Source organism: Pantherophis guttatus, chromosome 1 (assembly GCF_059756535.1).
Source record: "Pantherophis guttatus breed Tessera chromosome 1, ASM5975653v1, whole genome shotgun sequence".
Taxonomy (NCBI): Eukaryota; Metazoa; Chordata; class Lepidosauria; order Squamata; family Colubridae; genus Pantherophis; species Pantherophis guttatus.
Window position 1 is genome coordinate 287959684 of NC_142063.1, and position 19694 is coordinate 287979377.

The 19694-nt window shown below is 36.3% G+C and overlaps 1 protein-coding gene across 6 annotated transcripts in view; it reads right to left on the reverse strand.

The window, feature by feature from the left end:
• Positions 1-1483: 1483 nt before the first annotated feature.
• The window catches only part of BTBD9 (BTB domain containing 9), a 128369-nt gene continuing 110158 nt past the window's right edge, over positions 1484-19694 (reverse strand). For all 6 annotated transcript variants that reach the window (XR_015731481.1, XM_034428028.3, XM_034428030.2 and 3 more), the window contains 2 exons: positions 15411-15489; positions 1484-3248 (listed from right to left, as the gene is read on the reverse strand). Coding sequence is in view for 5 of the 6 variants with exons in the window: in XM_034428028.3 (XP_034283919.1) it covers positions 3081-3248; positions 15411-15489 (247 nt within the window). In the remaining variant the exon portion in view is untranslated. The remainder of the gene's footprint in view (positions 3249-15410; positions 15490-19694) is intronic.

Here is a 19694-nt window from a genome sequence, read left to right on the forward strand (position 1 = left end):
ATATTACATCTTATTACATCATTTCATAAAGGGAATGCTTATGTTATGAGGCTATAGAAAATAATTAGAGGATATGGGAGTCAGTTAAAAGCAACCATAAGAAGAATCAATATAATTTTTGAGGTTTGATCTTTACATCCTATTTCTGAACTGCAGCAGAAAGATTAAAGATCCAGCATCAGCAGCTTTTTTTTTTCTTTTCTTGCTTTTCTGAAAATGTGATATTGCCCCTTTTCATGGGTGATTTCATAAGATGAATAACTAACACAAGACTTTCTAAAAGTTTCACAAGATTGAGATTCAAGGAAGCCATGGGCTGAATGAAGACAAACTCAGATTAGAGAATGATGGTGCTGATCAGATAAGGTAGTGCTAGTGTTGGTGTGGAGAAAAATACAGGTTATAAATCAAATAAATACATTTCAGCTTTGTAAAGTGATTAGGACTATCTTGCAGCCTATCCTTAAGCTCTATCTCTATCTCTAAATCATACATAAGAAACTTGCGTTGCTTGAGTGAGAAAGCAGTACTTTTTTAATCACTATATCTCATATAGTCTTCATAGGAAGGCCCTAGATAAAAATTCTATTAAAGAGGAAAATGAAAGGAAAATTTGCAGCTTTAGGACTTTAAATAGATTGGAAACCCCCTTGTTCAGAATCAGTTTGATTGCTGTTAACAATCTATTTCAAACCTATTCACTACACTTAACTAAAGACATTTCTAGATGACTATTAAAATCAACACTTCCTCCTGGTTTTAGTACTACTAGGGTTCCTTGAAAGACTAGCATAGAGTCTCACAGATATTGCCCAATTTTAACAATATATGATATTTATCTACATGCATTAACAGGATAAGGATTACTCTTTCAAATAGAAGTTATTTGTAGTTCAAGGTTGAATTGTGGAGTATTTGGTGCTCCCTAAACGTGGTTGTTTGATTACAGACATTTAATTTACTCAAGTAGATAACATTAAAGCAGTAGCCCCCAGCTTTTTGGGCACCAGGGACTGGTTCCGTGGAGAGATGTTTCTGTGGACCGGAGTGGTGTGTGGTTTCATGTGCTGCCTTCATCCCACAGATGGGGCTTCGCTTGATTGCATGGCCTGGTTTCTCGCAGGCTGTGGCCTGGTGCAGATCCACGAACTGTGGGTTGGGAACCCCTGCATTAAAGAATTCAAATTGATGTTACCTAGTTGGGTAAGGAAATGGTTGCAAGCAAACAACCAAGCTTAGAGAGCACCGAGAACTCCATTACTCCTTCTTTTTGTTTTTGGACAGATACACAACTGCCCATTTGCAGATATACCAAAAGGTTTCATTCTCCAGTCTGTACGGATGTCAATTGTTGTTGGGCTGTTCATTCATTAACTAAACACATATGTTGGCATTGTATTTCATACTGCAGTTCTTTTGCCAGATTGGTTTATGTAATAGCAGATGAAAAACTTCTTTTTAGTTTATTGATCTGCAATCATAATTGTGATCTAATTCTCAGTTTTATTATAAACAGCTTTTAGCAGAATGCAAGTACTTACATTTAACTATTGCAAAGTTATTTATAGATCACCATATTCAAAACAATTTGCACCAAATTATTTCACACAAATTAAAAAATAATTAACAATAATATTCTCCAGAATCACAAACTTCATTACAAATGCATTTCATTTCCTAACAGGATGAATTAATGGCATTGATGTTCATGTGCAAATGTATAGTTTTTTTAAACCTCCCCCCCAATGAGAAAAGAGGCAGAAAAAATAAGAGAATGCTACATGTGAACATTTTTAGAATAATCAAACCAACAATCTGATTAAAGTACAAAGAATAACTACTGCTTGAATGCAAATTACTCAAATGCAAATAAAATCCAACCATAAAACTCAATCTATGCATATGACGATTCTATCAAGAGTCTCAGAAGGATTTCTTTTAAAATCATATTGGAATATTATTGTGCTTTTTTAAAAACAAATATTTCAGTAAAATATTTATTAGATCTAGCAGATCTAGAGCGCAAAATGTGGAATGACCATTAGATGGCAGAAAACAAATGCAGATAACAACTCATTATTGCCATCTTGTGATGACAGCTTTTTGCAGCCCAGACCCAGTAGCCCAAATATAAATTGCTATCAATGTATTCCCACACATGAAGCTTAGCTGCAATATTTGTAAAAAAAAAAAGTTTTTCAAGAAAAGAAATGTTTGGAGATACCTATCGATCCCTGCTGCTGGAATTAAAGCACTTTAATATTTTTTAACAGGATCAATACATCTCTCTTCTTGGGTACAAGGTAATCAGGGATAAAAAGTGACAATTTTATACATCATATCAAATAGTTAAAAATTCCAATATTGTATCCCTGGATTGAATTGTTTTATGCACAATCTCTTTAAGGGTTTTTCTCTGTCAAACAGAATAATGGAGTAAGATTATTAGATGCCCAACTATCAGATAGATGTATCTGTCAAGTGGAGTTACCACATATGCCATGATAAAGAAGGAAAAGTTTTATCAGAATATGATGGGAAAAAACAAGGAAAGAAATTTAGTTGTATAAATATAAACACAGTGTGAAAATGGTTTATAATTTACAAAGGATGTGGATTAAGAATAAGTTAAATAAAAAGTGGTTTCCATAGTTTTTTTTAATAAACATCTCAAAAAAGATTCATTTTTAATACTCCTTTTACAAGCACATGTAATAATATTTTTTGATATGGTATACACAACCTATTTATATAACAAAATGATGTGGTTTTGCTTCTTTCTGCTCTATCTGATTTGGTTTGGTTTAAAGAGGTAGGGTACAAATAGGAAACTTGATGAGAAAGACTATTTTCTCCCCCCATACTTCTGATTTTAATCAATGGAAAGTGCAATGTGGTGGCCCAGTTTTGTCTTCAGGCAGCCTTATAAATCGAAGCACCTCTGGCTGCTTGATACTATGATCCCCTTGAAAAGTTCATTCGGAAAGTGAAGAGGTGCTTGCAGGTTAAAAGTGAAAAATGTTTTTGTGGCACTGAGATTTCAAACGTTCTTCTCCATTCTCATAAAATTGCTGCTGCAATTATGGATATGAAACAGATCCTGGGAGAGAATGCACAGAACTGGTGCTTGAAGCTTGAGGCGAGCAGGTTGCCAGGTGCTGTCCACCTGGGCCAGCATCTTCTTCATTAGTCTCTTCCTTCTGTAGAGTGTTTTGGGATGGGCATTCAAAATGTACACAATGAAATACCTGAAAGAACAACAAACTTAAATTACTACAATAAAAGCACAAGCGTAGGTAGATCTAAATGATTTGCATCTAGCATAAACATGGAACATATAGACAGACCAAACAACTTAATTTATTTAATTCCTCTCCCCCGACTAAGGGCCACATTCGCTTCCTTCCCTGAACAACAATATGTAATTTAATACATGGTTATACAACACTTTGATGAGAAAAAATGTTTCAGAGCTATAAGAGCATGTATATAGCTCTTTAAATAAAACATAACTTTCCCCAGGTTATACTGCAACTTTTTAGGACAAAGTGCTATATAAGGCACTCTTGCAAACTTTCTTCCCTTCAGAACAGCTGCACAGCCTCAGTATCTAGAACAGTGATGGCGAACCTTTTCGGCACGGCAAAGGGAGCACTTTGTGTGCTCGTCAGGGCCGCGACCAGGAAGAGGAGCCGCCCAGAGGGTAAAAGGTACAGAAAAGGTACTTCCGGTTTCCAACAAGTCTTCCGGTTACTGCCGCACATGTGCACACGCCGATCAGCTGCCTGACACACATGCTCACACCGGAAAATGGAAGACCAGCTCTTCTGGTTTCTGGCACGGCCACAGGCACAAAGGCCAACTGATCATCACATGCGCATGCGCGCCGGAAACCTGGAAGAGGAATAGACGGTGCCGCATGTGCCAGGTGACATGGCTCCGCATTCCATTTCAGGCATGAGTGCCATAGGTTCGCCATCACGGATCTAGAAGGATCATCCTGAATTTAAGATGATCTATTAGAAAAAGGAAAAGTAGACCAAACAAACAAATACAAAACCTGTGCAAAGCCAGGTTTCCCAACTTGTTAACATAAGGGGGGCACTTTTATCTAGAAATAATCCTGATCTTTTTCTCCCTCACAATAAAAATGTACATACAACCTATTAGTATGTGTTTACATATAACTGTAAGAAACCAGTGTCCAAAACAAGAGAAATAATAATACATGGAAAGAATAATAATTGATAAAAATCAATTGCCATACAATAAACCACTTCCTTTATAAAACTAATTTCCCATCACATATTCCAATCATAACCACACACAGAAAATTCACAGTGATATACATAAAGCTACAAGTACACAGCCATTCTTCTCCGTACTTCTGGAAACAGAAAAAACAAACAAACCCCAAGATAGTGATAGAATCAGAGAGAAATAACAAAGGAAGGGAACAAAACTGGATGGTTATGAAGCAAGCAAAAGTTATGAAGTGAAGTATAAGCTCTGTTTGGGCTTTACAAAAAATGTTAAACACTCTCTTTTAAATCCAATCTTCAAAAACATCCACATTTTCTAGCAACAATGTCTGCAGTCATTAATTTGTTTTCAGCAGCATCTTCTTTTCAATTTATATGAGAACTTTTTCACCATTATTTGGGGAAAAAGTAACCTTCTGATCAATATCTCAGGGCTATGTTCCCTAAATGTGATGAAGCTGACTATAATTTACAAAAGCCTAAGTGATTAAAGGTGGTCCTCGGTTAATGATCATGCATTTAGTGACTGTTCAAACAACCATGCCGAACAACTGGTAGTTACAACCTGTCCTCCAAGTTCTGGCGGTGCAGCATTTTTGTGTTCACATCAATGGTGAAATGTAAAATTTGTTACTACCGGTTCTCTGGGCATGGCTTGATGTGTGTGTGTATGTGTGTGTGTGTGGGGGGGGTAATGTGACTGGATGAGTGTGGCCAACTTTTTTTTTTTTTTTTACTTTTAAAAGCATTTTTTCTACAACCTCTTCGGTCAAAGAGGTTGTAGAAAAAATGCTTTTAAAAGCCTCTGACGATCCCAGCTGAGCCACACAATCATCAGAGGCTTTTTTTTTTTTTTAAACTTTTAAAAGCATTTTTTCGGCCAAAGAGGTTGTAGAAAAAATGCTTTTAAAAGTAAAAAAAACAGCCTCTGATGATCGTGCGGCTCAGCTGGGCATGGGGTGGGGGGGCGCAGGGATTTTTCCTACTGGTTCTCCAAGCCACCCGTCGCTATCATTACCGGATCAGGTGATCTGGTCCGAACCGGGAGCATTTCACCCCTGGTTCACATGATTAAAATTTGAGCATTCAGTGCCTAGTTCACAATTACATCATCACAGCAAGCTGTGGTCATGTGATCACAATTTCTGATGTTTCGTCATGGCTATTTCCTTTGCTATACTGATACCATGAAAACATACAAAGCTGACTGAATTTCACAATTACTCACTTGATCATAAACAACTGGTACTTATTTTTTTCCATCAGATTTTTCCAGATGTGTCTACTTACAATACTTTTCTGATTGCTGATGCATTTGCATTGTCTTTAATTTTCATTGCTGTAAAATTATAGATTTTGTAAGTTTTAAAATATTGTTTTAATATGCTGTATTTTTGCTGTCTCAATTATTTAATTTTGACAGAAAAATTAGATAATTGTGGCAAACATAAACTGCACTTTAATTCATAGTCCAAACTGAATTTCTAAGTATGAATAAATATTGGGCTGCAAAAACATAATTCTTATTTCATAGCTGTGGTTTAATAGCCTATTTATAAAGCTGGCAACAACTCTGGGAAAGCTCGACATGATATCAATTCTTTATCTAATAAAGACTTACATTCTTAAAACATTCTTAAAGATCCGTCTCATCCTGGGCTACACTGAAGATGGCATTTAATTTCGTTGTACGAGGTACAATGACAATGAAGTAAACTAAACTAACTAAATATATGACTAAATGTAAGGTGCTATACTAAAAGAATCCAAAATTGCAAAATGGTTTGTTCCTTAGTAGGGAAGACTCCAACCATGTACAGTAACAGTGTCAATTGTTGAATTCAAGCATATTTATTAAGCAGAGAATGAGAATTTAGTGATCCCTAATATTCTCAGTAAAGTATCTTTCTTAGTGCTCTCTTTAAATGTGGAAAATGTTCTCTGAAACAAGAATTGTTCAAAAGAGTAAAATGTACTATATGAATATTTTTTAAAAGTGAATTCTTTTAAAGGTTTACCATCACCAGCCTATGGCAGACAGATAATTGTATTCCATGGTATAATAATCTTTATCCACACCTGTAGAGTAAAGTAGCAATTTCTACACTGTGCCACTGACAGCAGTATTGGCTCTGGTCAAAAGTGGTAGAATTTTGAATGAAAAGAAAAACAAAGTTTGATTTATTCAAATCAAGTGCAAATATGTTTTAATAAGCAATCTCAAATGTATGCAAAAAAACAACAACCCGTCAACCTAGAAGGGTTGACACTTATGGAAAGACATTTTACCATCTTTAATTATTTGACACAGCATGATAGAAACCTGCCCCTTTTTACCTTTGTGCCTACTTTGAAATAAAATAGGTGGTGTTTTGCACATCTGCGCTCTGTTAATTCAGTAGTTGGTTGGGGCTTCAGATTCAGCTTGATCTCATCTGTAAGACTTTAAGACTTTAAATAGGTATGTGAAGCACATCTATTGCCTTTAGCTCACTGAAAAATGGGAATTCCAGTAATTCCCTGAACATGTCACTGAACAAAAGCTTTGAAAATTATCTCTCAGGCTCTTCGTTGGCAACAGATATATCTTGTAAGAGATAATTTGTCAAAGACTTAAAACTATAGTTTTGATTGCTATTTGTTCTATATATTTTTTGAAAAGATAACTGGATAATATGTGCCACTGGAGTGAGATTATAAAGGCTTGAAGAACTTTAGTGCCACCAGTGGTATTAACCAAACTTGAAATTTAGTTAATACCACTTGAATATGAATGATAAAAAGGGGTTAAAATGCTACTAGTTGAATAAAATTGCCACCTAAGGGGAGAAATATGTAATACACTTTTATGATTAACAGTTATAACAAGTCTGTTTGGATTTTTGCTTTAGATTGATGAGTAAGATGCTGAATTTTTTAGAAAAGTTTTTTTTTCCTTTTAAACCACTACAGAAACAGATTAACTAATAATATCCTATATGTTAATATCTTTCTGCATATGTTTTAAAATACAAGTAAATCTCTTGTAAAGCACCAGAAGGAATCATTCCAATGACACTACTTTGTAATCTTCTTCTGTAAAATGTTTTTTTAAAAAACATTCCTCTTTGATCTGATAGTTAATGCCAATTAATTTCACAGAATAACACTGGAAATGAGTAAATATTATCCAAGCAGTTAAAAAAACCAGTAAATACCCTGACCTGTCACTTTATTTCTAACTGTGAATTGTAGAAATATTATCTCCAGCCCTCTTTTAATAGAAATAGGAATTTTTTATGATTTTAGCTGACTGCTATCTCTCTGGAAGAAAGGACTAAAATAAATAACTGATGTAACATCACCTTTTCAAGCATTAGAATACTTTCTCCTTGTTTTCTCATCTTTGCTGCAGCCAAAAATCCAAGTACGGTAGCTTTTTAAAGTGTCACTGAACATTGACCAGACATATTCAAGTAATAACTAGCCCCTGCGTCATACTGTCTCTGTATGCTCTACATCACAATCCAGAAGCCTGACCATACATATGAAACCAGTACACCTTTAGACATGATGTTTGGTTGTTCAAAAAGACACGCAGGCTCAGTACTTGAAGATACTTCTTTAAAGTCCAATAGCAATGGGCTGTTCCATTACTCAAGAATGTGTGTCAAAATATATCTGACTTGGGGTTCTTTATATTTGATATTATTTTGGCCTGGAGAGCTGCCTGAATATGCTACTCTTGTTATTCCATCTCTGCCTGGATCCTCATGCTCATTAGAGAAATAGCACAAGGAAAACGAGTCCTATCTGTATTTACATTACAGCTCTTCCTTCAATTATCTGAGTGATGTCTCATTTCCAAATGTGTGGATCTGTTGCTTTGAAGACACTTTGCGAAATACAATTTTCATTTTTTTTAACAGCTGCTGCTGTTTTTCTAACTATCACAATCTGAGAATTGAATTTCAGTAAGTTGATCAATTATCTCAAACCAGAGTGCTTTTCATGGGAAAAGCTGCACAATCAATAGTTAAATCTGAAGGTCTAAAAGCTGTTTCAGCACAATTTTAGTATTTAATATATTAGCAATTCCTTTCCAAAATGATCCTGCTCTGGGCAGATAATAATAACTTCTCATATAACTAACTAAATGTAATAAAATTATCACAACAAAATATATCCTAATAAACAGAAAGGCAACACTAATCACACAAAATAATCAGTTGAAGATATCTATTTCAAACCGATACACTGAAAACCAACATCCCCAAGAAACAATTTTCTCTCTCAGAGGAAATATCAACTCATAAGCTGTATATGTAATATCAGCGAGCTTATTGGAAAATAACATCCATATTAATGCTGAATTAGGTTTATTATCTGAAGTCTCCCAGGAATTTTAGCCCTGAAGTATTTATGGCTTGAAAGGTCATATTCATTGCTATTTATTTCTCTAATCAATTTAAAAGCCGTCAAATTTACTCCTGCAACTTTAAGTAGCAAACAGGTAGTCCTTCAGTTGCAGATAGCAATTGGGACCATAGCTGCCATCAATGAGCAATGTGGTCCTAAAGCATGTTGTAATGTGACCACAGCAATCCAGGCAGTTCTAGTTGTTGTAGTAACCCCAAACCTCATGGGATGAGAAGTGAGAAGTGTGGAAGAATTCCCTGACAAGCAGCAACAAGGAATGGGAAAAAACAGGCTGCATACAAATTGGGGCTGAGAGCTGTTGTGCTGCAGTGCAAACGCTGCAAGCTTCAGAAGGCCAGAAAAGGAAGATATTACTAGCAATAGCACTTATAGACTTATATACCGCTTCATAGTGCTTTGCAGCCCTCTCTAAGTGGTTTACAGAGCCAACATATTGCCCCAACAATCTGGGTCCTCATTTTACCAACCTCGGAAGGATGGAAAGCTGAGTCAACCTTGAGCCAGTTAGGATTGAACTGCTGGCAGATGGCAGAATTAGCCTGCAGTACTGCATTCTAATGACTGTGCCGCCAGTAGGCTCTAAGAAGGCCCAGGAAGGAAGGCACTGATGAGTGCATATGTGTATTAGCATAGGGAGCCCCAGGAAAGGATGGTACCGGTGGGTGTGTACAAATGTGTGACTGCATGGAGGTGAGGAGGGAGGATATGGAGGCACAGGAAGGAGAGTCTTGGAGGGTATGACTGAGCAAAAGGGGAAAGTGGGCACTGGTGGGTGTGTACATATGTATGGGTGCAGGGAGGCCACAGGAGGACACTGATGGTACATGTCTGTGTGCAAATGCTGGGAGGCCCAGGAATGAGGATACTGATGGGCATGAGTGAGCAAAGGCGGGAATAAGGACATGGTGCATATATGTGTATGAGCAAGTAAAGGAGAAAGGAAGGCACGGTTGAAAGTTCACAGAGTTTGTAACCTGTTTGGTAACTTGAGCTTCCAACAATCTGCAAACCGGAGATAAACGGATGGAAGGCTATGAGAGTTATCACAGCTCAGGTCCAAGTGCCAGAGAATTGCATCAATTGGTCCAAATGTCAATCCAGGGTCAGGATCAGAACAAGGAGGAAGAGCACAAGAAACACAATTTCAAAGCTGGAGAGTTGTTGCCAATGGAGAGGCAAGAGCTTGGAGGCTATTCTTGATCAGGAGCACTGCTGCCCTCTCATGTCAAGGAGAAACATTTTTAAATCTTTCATTTTGCTTATATATTCAGTCTAGTGCCAATTTCAAAGGTATCCTTAAGCGACAGCAAGGAAAGATATTTAGTTGACAGCAACATATTCCAAAACTCAGACAATGGGGGCACATTCTTAATCTAGTTCATCAGTCAAGGTCTATCACCCAAGATAATAAAACTGTTTCAGTCCCATAACTCAGCCTAATGCTAGAATGAAGGGGATATCTATTTCATCCAAAAACTCTGGAGTTGAAAATCACTTATGAATTATAGGACCTGAAATTTTAAAGACTGGAAAGGTCACAGATCATGTACATCTGTGATATAGTTCTCAACAATTACAAGACTCAGCAGATACTAATCATAAAATAAACAGTGAATATCAGCTTTAGAGTAAATCTTATATAAGAATCTTCTTTGGGCCAAACAACATATATAGGAAAATAAATCTGGCAAAATATAAAAAACATGTCTTCTGAGTTTTAAGTCAGCAATGTTCTAAATTTTTATAAGAAATCTTACAGGAATAACCAGGAAAAAAAGCCTAAGTATAAAAAGAACATAAGAATGATTGCAGCACTAAGTGAATTTGAGGAATATTAATGAGACAATAATCTTTTACAAGGGAAAAGCTGTAGAAAATTGGAACAAACATTGTAAGATCAAAGTAATGAAAGATACAAAATAAATAAGACTGAAACTCAACAGGCCTTTTCAAATATGTGAACATCTTCTTGGTATATTATGGAATTGTACAATGTGTATGCTTCCACCCCCAAGAAATTAACAGAGAAACAATTCTGTTAACTAAACAAAGATATAGAGCAGGCAACAGTACCTGCCCAACCTCATTTAGGCTCAGAAGCTAAGCACGGTTGGAAAACAGCCAAGGAATTCCAGACCTGTAGGCTACGATGGGAAATTGAAAAGCATCTTATGAGAAAACAGTTGCAAACCTCCTTTTATTCTTGCCAAGAAAAACTTATTTGTCCAGACAGTCATCAATAGACAAATTCATCTTGAGAGCATCTTCATTTTTAGTCTACATTGTTCCAAACAAGAATCCAAGATGAAAAATAAAACATGAGCTACTATTATCAGGCATGACAACAGATTACATGAGAAAGATAAATAACAGCTGGAAAGTATCTGCATTTCCCAAGCAATTAAGAAATAATAATTATGCTACAACAACATATATTTAAAGCAAGTTTAGTGTAATGGTGAGTAATCAGGTTAAAACCAAGACCATGAACTGAGTTCTAGTTCTGTCTTAGGCATCTGGACCATTGCCTCTCTCTTCAGCTCCAGGAAATAGGCAATGCCAAACCATTTCTGACAAGCCTTGCCAAGAAACTGTAGGGACTTGTCCAGGTAATCGCCAGGAGTCAAAAATTCATTCAAAGACACACTTTCCCATAAGGTATTTAAGTATCTAAAGACTTAAGTTGGAAGATAGAATTGGATTGTATACAATGTTATACCTTCAATCAACTTCTGCTACTGCCACTGAGTTTGCAGAAAAAGTTGACGTGCATATCCCAAAGGAGATACTGAAGAAATCAAAATCAGGCTGAGAAAGTGATCAAGAAATCAAATCATTAATAGCCTAACAAAATCTTACAGTTGTCTTGTATAAAACTGAAAATGCCACAGGAATATGAACTAATATTCCAGAAACATACTGGGGTGGGGGGGGGGGCAGGAAGAAGGCAACATCAAAGAATCTCATTTAATAATCACAATTTTTTTTAGTCTTTGAAGCTTCTTATTAAAAGCAACACACCAGGTGGTAAGCAGACTAGTATTAAACAGGCAAGAAAAATATGAAGAAACAGAAATTTTTTAATAGCTAACAACTAGCACTACTTCACTGAAACTATAAAGTCAATTCATATATCCCAATAGGTCTATGGAGATTCTTAGTCATCCAGGTCATAGTTGACCCAAAGGTGCTTTTTCAAGAGGCAACTGGACTTTCTTGTTTTTCTTTGAAGATGTTTCACTTCTCACCCAAAAAGCTTCTTCAGCTCTAACTGGATGGTGGAGAATGGAAGGATTTATTCTTCTTGCAGACAGCTGGTCATTTGCATTCTTTTAGAGAGTTGTTGAGGCCACCTCCAGCTGTCAATGACCAGCTGTCTGCAAGGAGTATAAATCCTTCCCCACCATCCAGTCAGAACTGAAGAAGCTTCTTGGACGAGAAGCAAAACGTCTTCAAAGAAAAAACAAGGAAGTCCAGTTGCCTCTTCAAAAAGCATCTTTGGGATATACTAAGAAGCTTATTATGTATGATAAGTCCAATTGCACAGAGAATACAAAAATCAAATGAAGGACCAAAGAAACTGGCTTCAATTAGTCTTATACAATAGATTTGTGATTTTAGAATTATCTGATCAAGGTTTTTCAAGGGATTCATCTTTATACTTGAGTGGTATTTTTCAAATAAGAATAGCACAGAATTGGTATACTGCATCAATTAAATTTCAATTCCTGAAATATTAAAATGATATGCATATTAGTCTTATATATACTTTTACTTTTCAGACACTTGAGCATATAGTTTTATTTCAGTTTTGTTTTTTTACCTGAATCATACTGGGGTCTATAGAGTTCTTGGTGTCTGCAGTTATATAAGTGAAAATATGATAGCAAAAAATATGGCATTCCTCAATTATTTTTCAGTATAATTCACACCTTACCTAGATAGCAACAACTGAAAATCTATCTGCTCTTATTTTAGTCAAAAGGATGCAATCTTGGAAATAGAATGCTCTAATTAGCTTAAAAAAATAATAAAATATGCAAAAATAAAATATGCAAAAGCATACAGGTTCTAGGAGCAATGAACAAGCACTTCTAAGATCAAAGCATCTTTTACTACCAAACACAATAAAAACTGAATAGAAGACAAGGAATGTCCTACAGGATACACTTTCCACCAAATAGCCTAGGATTTCATCTGGAGAAACATCTGTATCTGTGTCTTTATCTATAGTTAAGTTGTCTTCTGAGAATAAATATGTAGCTTGAAACCAAAGATACGGAAGAATATTTGTAGCTCAAAATATATTGTCAAATATTCCTCAGGGCATATATCTCTTTGGGATCTTAAATACTTATATTCATTTTTAACTTTCTATTGGGTAAAGAATACCTTTCTTTTTAGTAAAACACAATTCTGTTTTAGATTAAAACAAACAAAATCATGTGCAAGATTATAAAGTTAATTTACCATAACAGGGCATCCACACAATCAATTCACTGCTAAAAAAAGACTTGTAAAATAATTGCTTAAAAGATTTATCTGAAACATCAGCAAATAAGAAGGAATCGAGTTATCCATTTCAGATAGATGAGTTTCCTTTGAATCTTCTTTTATATATTTTCTTATCAAATATTTACCTTGTGATCTTTTGTACAGACATATTTTTTATATACATTTCGTATCAAATATATACCTACATATTTCCCAAAAGCCAGCCTAAGATGGTTTAGGACAGCAATGCCCAAACTTTCCAGTTTAGCAGCCTGGCCCAATATGGGAGGGGGGCATGTGAGTGGTAAGTGCATGTACACGCACCCTCTACTTGTGCGAACGGAGTTTCATGTTTGAGCGGAGGGTGTTTGCGCTTGTGTGCGAAGCTCCATTCATGCAAGCAGAGGACACTTGAATGGTGGGTGCTCGTGCGTAAAGCTCCATTCACGCAAATGGAGCTTCACATGTGAGCGTCCTTCACTCACGTGAACTGAGCTTTGTGTGCGCACGCTTGCCCATCTCTCCTGTGGCCAGGTTTCAAACAGGCAACAGCCTGGGGATTGGGGACCCCTGGTTTAGGATACAACAATATGTATACTACTAAAACTCTCTTTCCTGTAACTTTCAAATGAGCAAAATGGTGCACCTTAGGGCAATTTTTTTTCAACCAAGGTACCTCAAAGAAGCTAACTTATAGAATGCTTAGCACATTGTAAGCCGCCCTGAGTCTCCGGAGAAGGGCGGCATATAAATCAAATTAGAAAAAAAAATGCATTGAAAATTTGGATTCCTCCAGGTATGGTATAATCCAGAGGTGAAATACTCTGAAGTCTGCTACTGGTTTGCTTCACGCATGTATGCACGCCAAACATGCGCTTTGCGCACAGGCGCACTGCAGGCACTACCACACAGCGCTGAAAAAGGAGGATTAAGAAGCCTTTTCTGAGTCTGCAAAGGTAAGTAGAACGGGGGGGGGGGGACAGCCGTGCCACGTGATTTAGATTTGCTAGAAAGCAGGATGAGGGGGAAAAATAGTTCCAGGTTTGCTTACTGTTTTGAACTACATTCCCCTCTAAACCACTCTATGAAAAGTCAGCACCTAGACCACCCTCTTCAGCACTTCTGCTCCACAACTCCTTTTCATGGCATCCCAGCTTTCCTGCTGTTCTGTTCACTTGTCCAACTTTTCTTCTCTCTTTCAGGGGTTGGAAACTGCTTGAGGTCATTTCACACCATTTGTTCTGTGTTCAGAACTTCCTAGTTCTGATATCTTCTTCTGCTCCATTTTATTCTTTCTTTCAGCATCTTCAATCATCCTGCTTTCTTGGTAGACAATATTCTCTAGCATATCAAGAAAGCAGCCCCCATCCCCATCTCAATCTGCCTGCCAAACCTGCCCCCTTTTAAGCCCTGCACAAAGAGGACATAAATATCACCCACAAATGTTCTAGTGCAGCTAGGATATCTCCAGATATCCTGGTATGCTTGTGGCAGCAGGCAAAAGAAAAACAAAATTTAACTTTCAAACTCTGAAGAATTCCTGAAATAATTTCAGCCATTGCAGGTCCTCTGTCTTGATTTGCCATCAAAATATCTGATCTGCTGTGGTCACCCAATTACAGTTACTCATATTCAGATCCTTTCATCTTTCTGACTTGATTCTGAGAAGATGAATGGAATCCTTGGCAACACTTATATAAAGAATAAAGAGAGTAGGGTGCTTCCTATTAAATTAGCTTATCACTAAGTAGATGATCAATTCACTGTAACTTTAATAGTAAATTATTTCTCCTGGAGATTTTCTATACTCAATATGCAAATATTCAAATTTAAATTACACAGGTGATGCATCACTTTTGCAATATTGCATGTCAATGCTAACTCTCAGAGACCACATAGACAAATTTTATCCATGCCAATCCATCTCTAACCCAGTGCTTTTTGGCTTTTTAAGCTTTTTTCAAGAAGTTTATGTAGTGTTATGTATATATATACACGCATATATACATACATTCAATGATTTTATATATATCCCTACACTGGCAGGAAACATTTTCAATCCCCAATACATTCTGTATCTTTTCATTAAAAGAAGTATTTTTCTTCTTCACTAGATTCTTTAAACAGAAAGAAGTTAATATTTGTATAATCTTGAGTAAGGATAATTGAGTAAGGATAACTGAGTTATTATAACTCAGTGTTCAGCATGCCACAGACTTTAATCTATTACATTACCTCATTAGCTGTGTTGTGAGTGCCAACAATTCTGATAAAAGATGCTGGTTGTCTATCAAAATTTACAAGTTGCCAAGATCTGCACAAGAAAGAAAAGGGATACAGAAAATTAAAACAACTGCACATTTGTTTTTGTTTTTTAATAAAATGTAAAAAAAAATTCTATAGTGATCCAACATATTCTTGCATTAGTACGCACACTTATTTTTATCTGTTCAATGCTAGCATTACCTTTCTGGGGGAAACAAACAGCTATATAATAAATAAAAGCAGAAAAGTAAATCATCTCAAGTCAGAAGTATAGAACACAAAATTCAAAAGAGCAATGCATCTGTACTCAGGTAAGTGTATATTAGTGTACTGTATTTTTGGAAAATAAAATATGAGAACAATGTAAAAGAAATACTGAAACATTTAAGCAAAACTAAATCACTTCAAGCATATGGCATTCGTCTTCATCTAATGTCAGGTTTCACAAGTGGAAGCAACTGAAATGCTGGCAGTTGCCACATTCTGTTGGCAAAATAAAGGAATAACTAAATGAAAGAAGAACAAGAATTTCTATGGTTCTAATAACTGCTCAGAAGAGGTAGGAAGTAAAAAATTTCTTATCCCACATAAAAGTGCCTTTTCTTTTAACTGCTATAAATGGAAGAAATCAGATTTCTTCAACTGAACCTAGTTATTCTGGAGATAAATATGGATCAATAATTAGCAGGATCTATGTTATGTAATACTAAAAAAGCACCTGGCTTTTGAAAACCTAAAGTTTCAAACAGGAATGATAATTATGGCAAAAAGGTAGGGTTACCTTATTCCTCTGGGGCTCAAAGCTAGGACTTTCTAGATTCCTCTTCTTCTGCTATTTTAGGAAAGAACTGTGTTTTTTCTTACAATTCTAAATTACAATTCTAAATTACAATACTGCGTGTTTTCCACACCAAACTACAACTGGGTTTGTGTATCACATTAAATCGAAACCAACGGTGTTTACTGTTTAGCATAATATGTGAATTTTATTAGCAAAAAGAATATAATTACTCATATTGAAGGAATCAGCAACGTGGAACTTGCAGTACCTCAAGGACCTAACATAATGATTTTTAAATTGTTGCAGTCTAACACGATGTTATTTTCTTTTATGGTGCTGGAAAAGGTTCATGACCATGCCTTTACCCAAATAATTTTTGGCACCTCTTTCTTCTCTCCAAGAAGGAAACAGAAAGAAGATTTGAATATTTCCTTATAAACAGTAGACACATTGGATTAATATATAATCGGATTATCTTTTCTCCTGAAATCAATTTGAAGATAAAATTACAAACTTTATGCATAATAGAGTCTAATATAATCAAAGAAATGATAATAAGACAGTTAAAGCAATTTGATGAACTTTTGAAGGAGGTTATCATTTGGATAGCATTGCATTCAAAAGATACTTATATACTACTAAAAAGCAAAAGGAAAGAAAAGAAAAACACTGAAAGAACTGCAATGCTGTTGGTTACATATATAGCCAAGATTTAAGGTGGAATATTGTACAGTATAGCAAAAAACTATGAGAAAGAGTTGATCTGATCTAGGCAAACTTTTTATGACATTTTCACATACTTATTCTTTTAATTCCATTGGGCTTCAGAACTATAGTGAAGCAGAAAATAATTCCACTTTTATAAATTCCGGACATCAACATCACCAGGGAGAAATTTAATCTATCTATATAAAAGCGAAAACCACTGACGCATTAATCACGAAATTTCCAGAACCGTAAAGCCTACAAACTTGAAATTTGCCACGTATGTTCCTCTTGGCTTCTAGGTGCTCACTAAGAAAGGATTTTTCGAAATGACCATCAGAGCATTAGTATTTCCTAAATTGTTATAACAGGCTCTGATACTAATTAGTTAGATGTTCTACTCCCCTTCCCAACTTGAAAATAACTCTGGAGAGAATGGAATAGCATAGGACAGGCTTATGTGAGGCAAGCCTCATGAGAGAAGAGGCTAGAAAGCCTGAGGGAGAGAAGGGGATAGGATAGGAGACGTTTCTGTGGGGCAAGGCTGAGGGAGAGGAGGGGAGAGGAGAGGCTTCTATGGGGCAAGTCTGAGGGAGTCTTGCCCCATAGCAATTTTTGTGGGCTTGATAAATCGACATTTAGAGTTTGAAAATTAATGAGTAGTTATGATTGGAGAGGATCTATGGGGCCCGTCTGAGGGAAAGAAGGGGATAGGAGAGGATCTATGGGGCCCGTCTGAGGGAGAGAAGGGGAGAGGAGAGGATCTATGGGGCCCGTCTGAGGGAGAGAAGGGGAGAGGAGAGGATCTATTGGGCCCATCTGAGGGAGAGAAGGGGAGAGGAGAGGATCTATGGGGCAAGCCTAAGGGAGAGGAGAGGAGAGGAGAGGAGAGGAGAGGAGAGGAGGGGAGGAGAGGAGAGGAGAGGAGAGGAGAGGAGAGGAGAGGAGAGGAGAGGAGAGGAGAGGAGAGGAGAGGAGAGGAGAGGAGAGGAGAGGAGAGGAGAAAAGGGGAGAGGAGAGGACAGGAGAGGCTTCTGTGGGGCCAGCCTGAGGAAGAGAATGGGAGAGGAGAGGATCTATGGGGCAAGCCTGAGGGAGAGAAGGGAAGAGGAGAGGCCAATCATAACTACTCATTAATTTTCAAACTCTAAATGTCGATTTATCAAGCCCACAAAAATTGCTCTCCTCTATGCAAAATCACATGAATACAGTCCAGCAACAGGTGTACTTTATAATGCCTTTCTATATTAGTTCTAACATAACTTTGATAGTGTTGGTTTATTAAGGCAAAATTTTAGCAGATTTGCTAGAAAAGCATCTAGCTGGATAGAAAAGGCTTAGGCACATTGGATGCTGTTGTACACAGAGCAAACATGTAAATTAGTTATGTCACACTGATTTCCATACATCTACTCTAATATATGACTAAATTAATTTCAATTTCCTGAATATTTCTAGGGCCCTTAAATTGATTCCTGGTGAGTGTGCCTGGTCTTCTACTTGCAGTTTTCTTGGGAAGCTTTTCAGAAATGGCTTGCCATTGCTTACATCGTAGAGGTGAGAAAGTGACTGACCCAAGGTCACTCACCTGGCTAAAACGGGACTAGAACTCATAATCTCTCTGTTTCTAGCCTGATGTCCAGATGTGTTACCAAACTGACTTGCATTATCATTTTTTTAATTTTTGGTGCTTGTTTTTCTTGGGATAGGAAACTACAAAATCAGCTATAGTTAGAGCCCAATTTAAAAAAAATAGCTTTTTGATACTCCACCTACTACAAAACTACTTCTAGTTGAAATCTGTGATTACAAAAAAAAAAAAAAAAAAAAGGGAGGGGGGAATTTATGTAGACATTTGTAGAAAAGAACATAATTATGCCCTTTTACAAGCATATAATATTTTAAAGATTAAAGAGAAGATAAAGTCTCTTAGCATATACTGGAACTTCTAGTATATTATTTACCTAATACTAGAATACAGTAGAACAGAATCAATTTGCACAAGAAAACGGCATATACAGACATTGGCATTATGCCCATCTAATTGGATACCACAAGAATTATGGCTCCTAAAATGCCAAAGTGCAAAGATGTACTTCTCTTTTTTTAAAAAAACAAACAAACAAACTTTATTCGTTTTTAAAAAAAGACATTTAAAACAATTATAAGAAAAACTGAACAAGTTTTTCTTAATCAAACACACAAATTACAAGTACATATACTATACATATATAGTGCTCAACTTCATCTATCAACTACTTTCTAATGTTATATATACATATATATATATATATATACGCACAGTGACTTATTTCCTTCTATATCTCTCTGACAGTGCAGTTGTTTATTTGCATTAATTTCTCCTCACTTTCATCTCTAAGCATTCCCTCTCTCTGATTTATCCACTGGTACCAGCTATTCCATATTTTAAAGTATTTTGAATCTTCCTTGTCCTGTAATTTTAGGGTTAATTTGTCCATCTCTGCGCATACATAGATTTTCTGTATTACTTCTGATCAGTTGGCAAACGGTCTATTTTCCAGAGTTGTGCCAACGCTAATCTTGCCGCTGTTATAATGTGGAGTATTAGGTATTTTATGTCCTTCCTAATATTCTTATTGATCATGCCGAGTAAAAAGACTTCAGGTGTTAATTCAATTTTGTGATTTGTTATCTCTAATATCCATGTTTTTATTTTGTTCCAATATTTTTTGATTTTTGGGCAAAGCCACCAAGCATGATAAAAAGTTCCCTGCGCTTTTTTACAT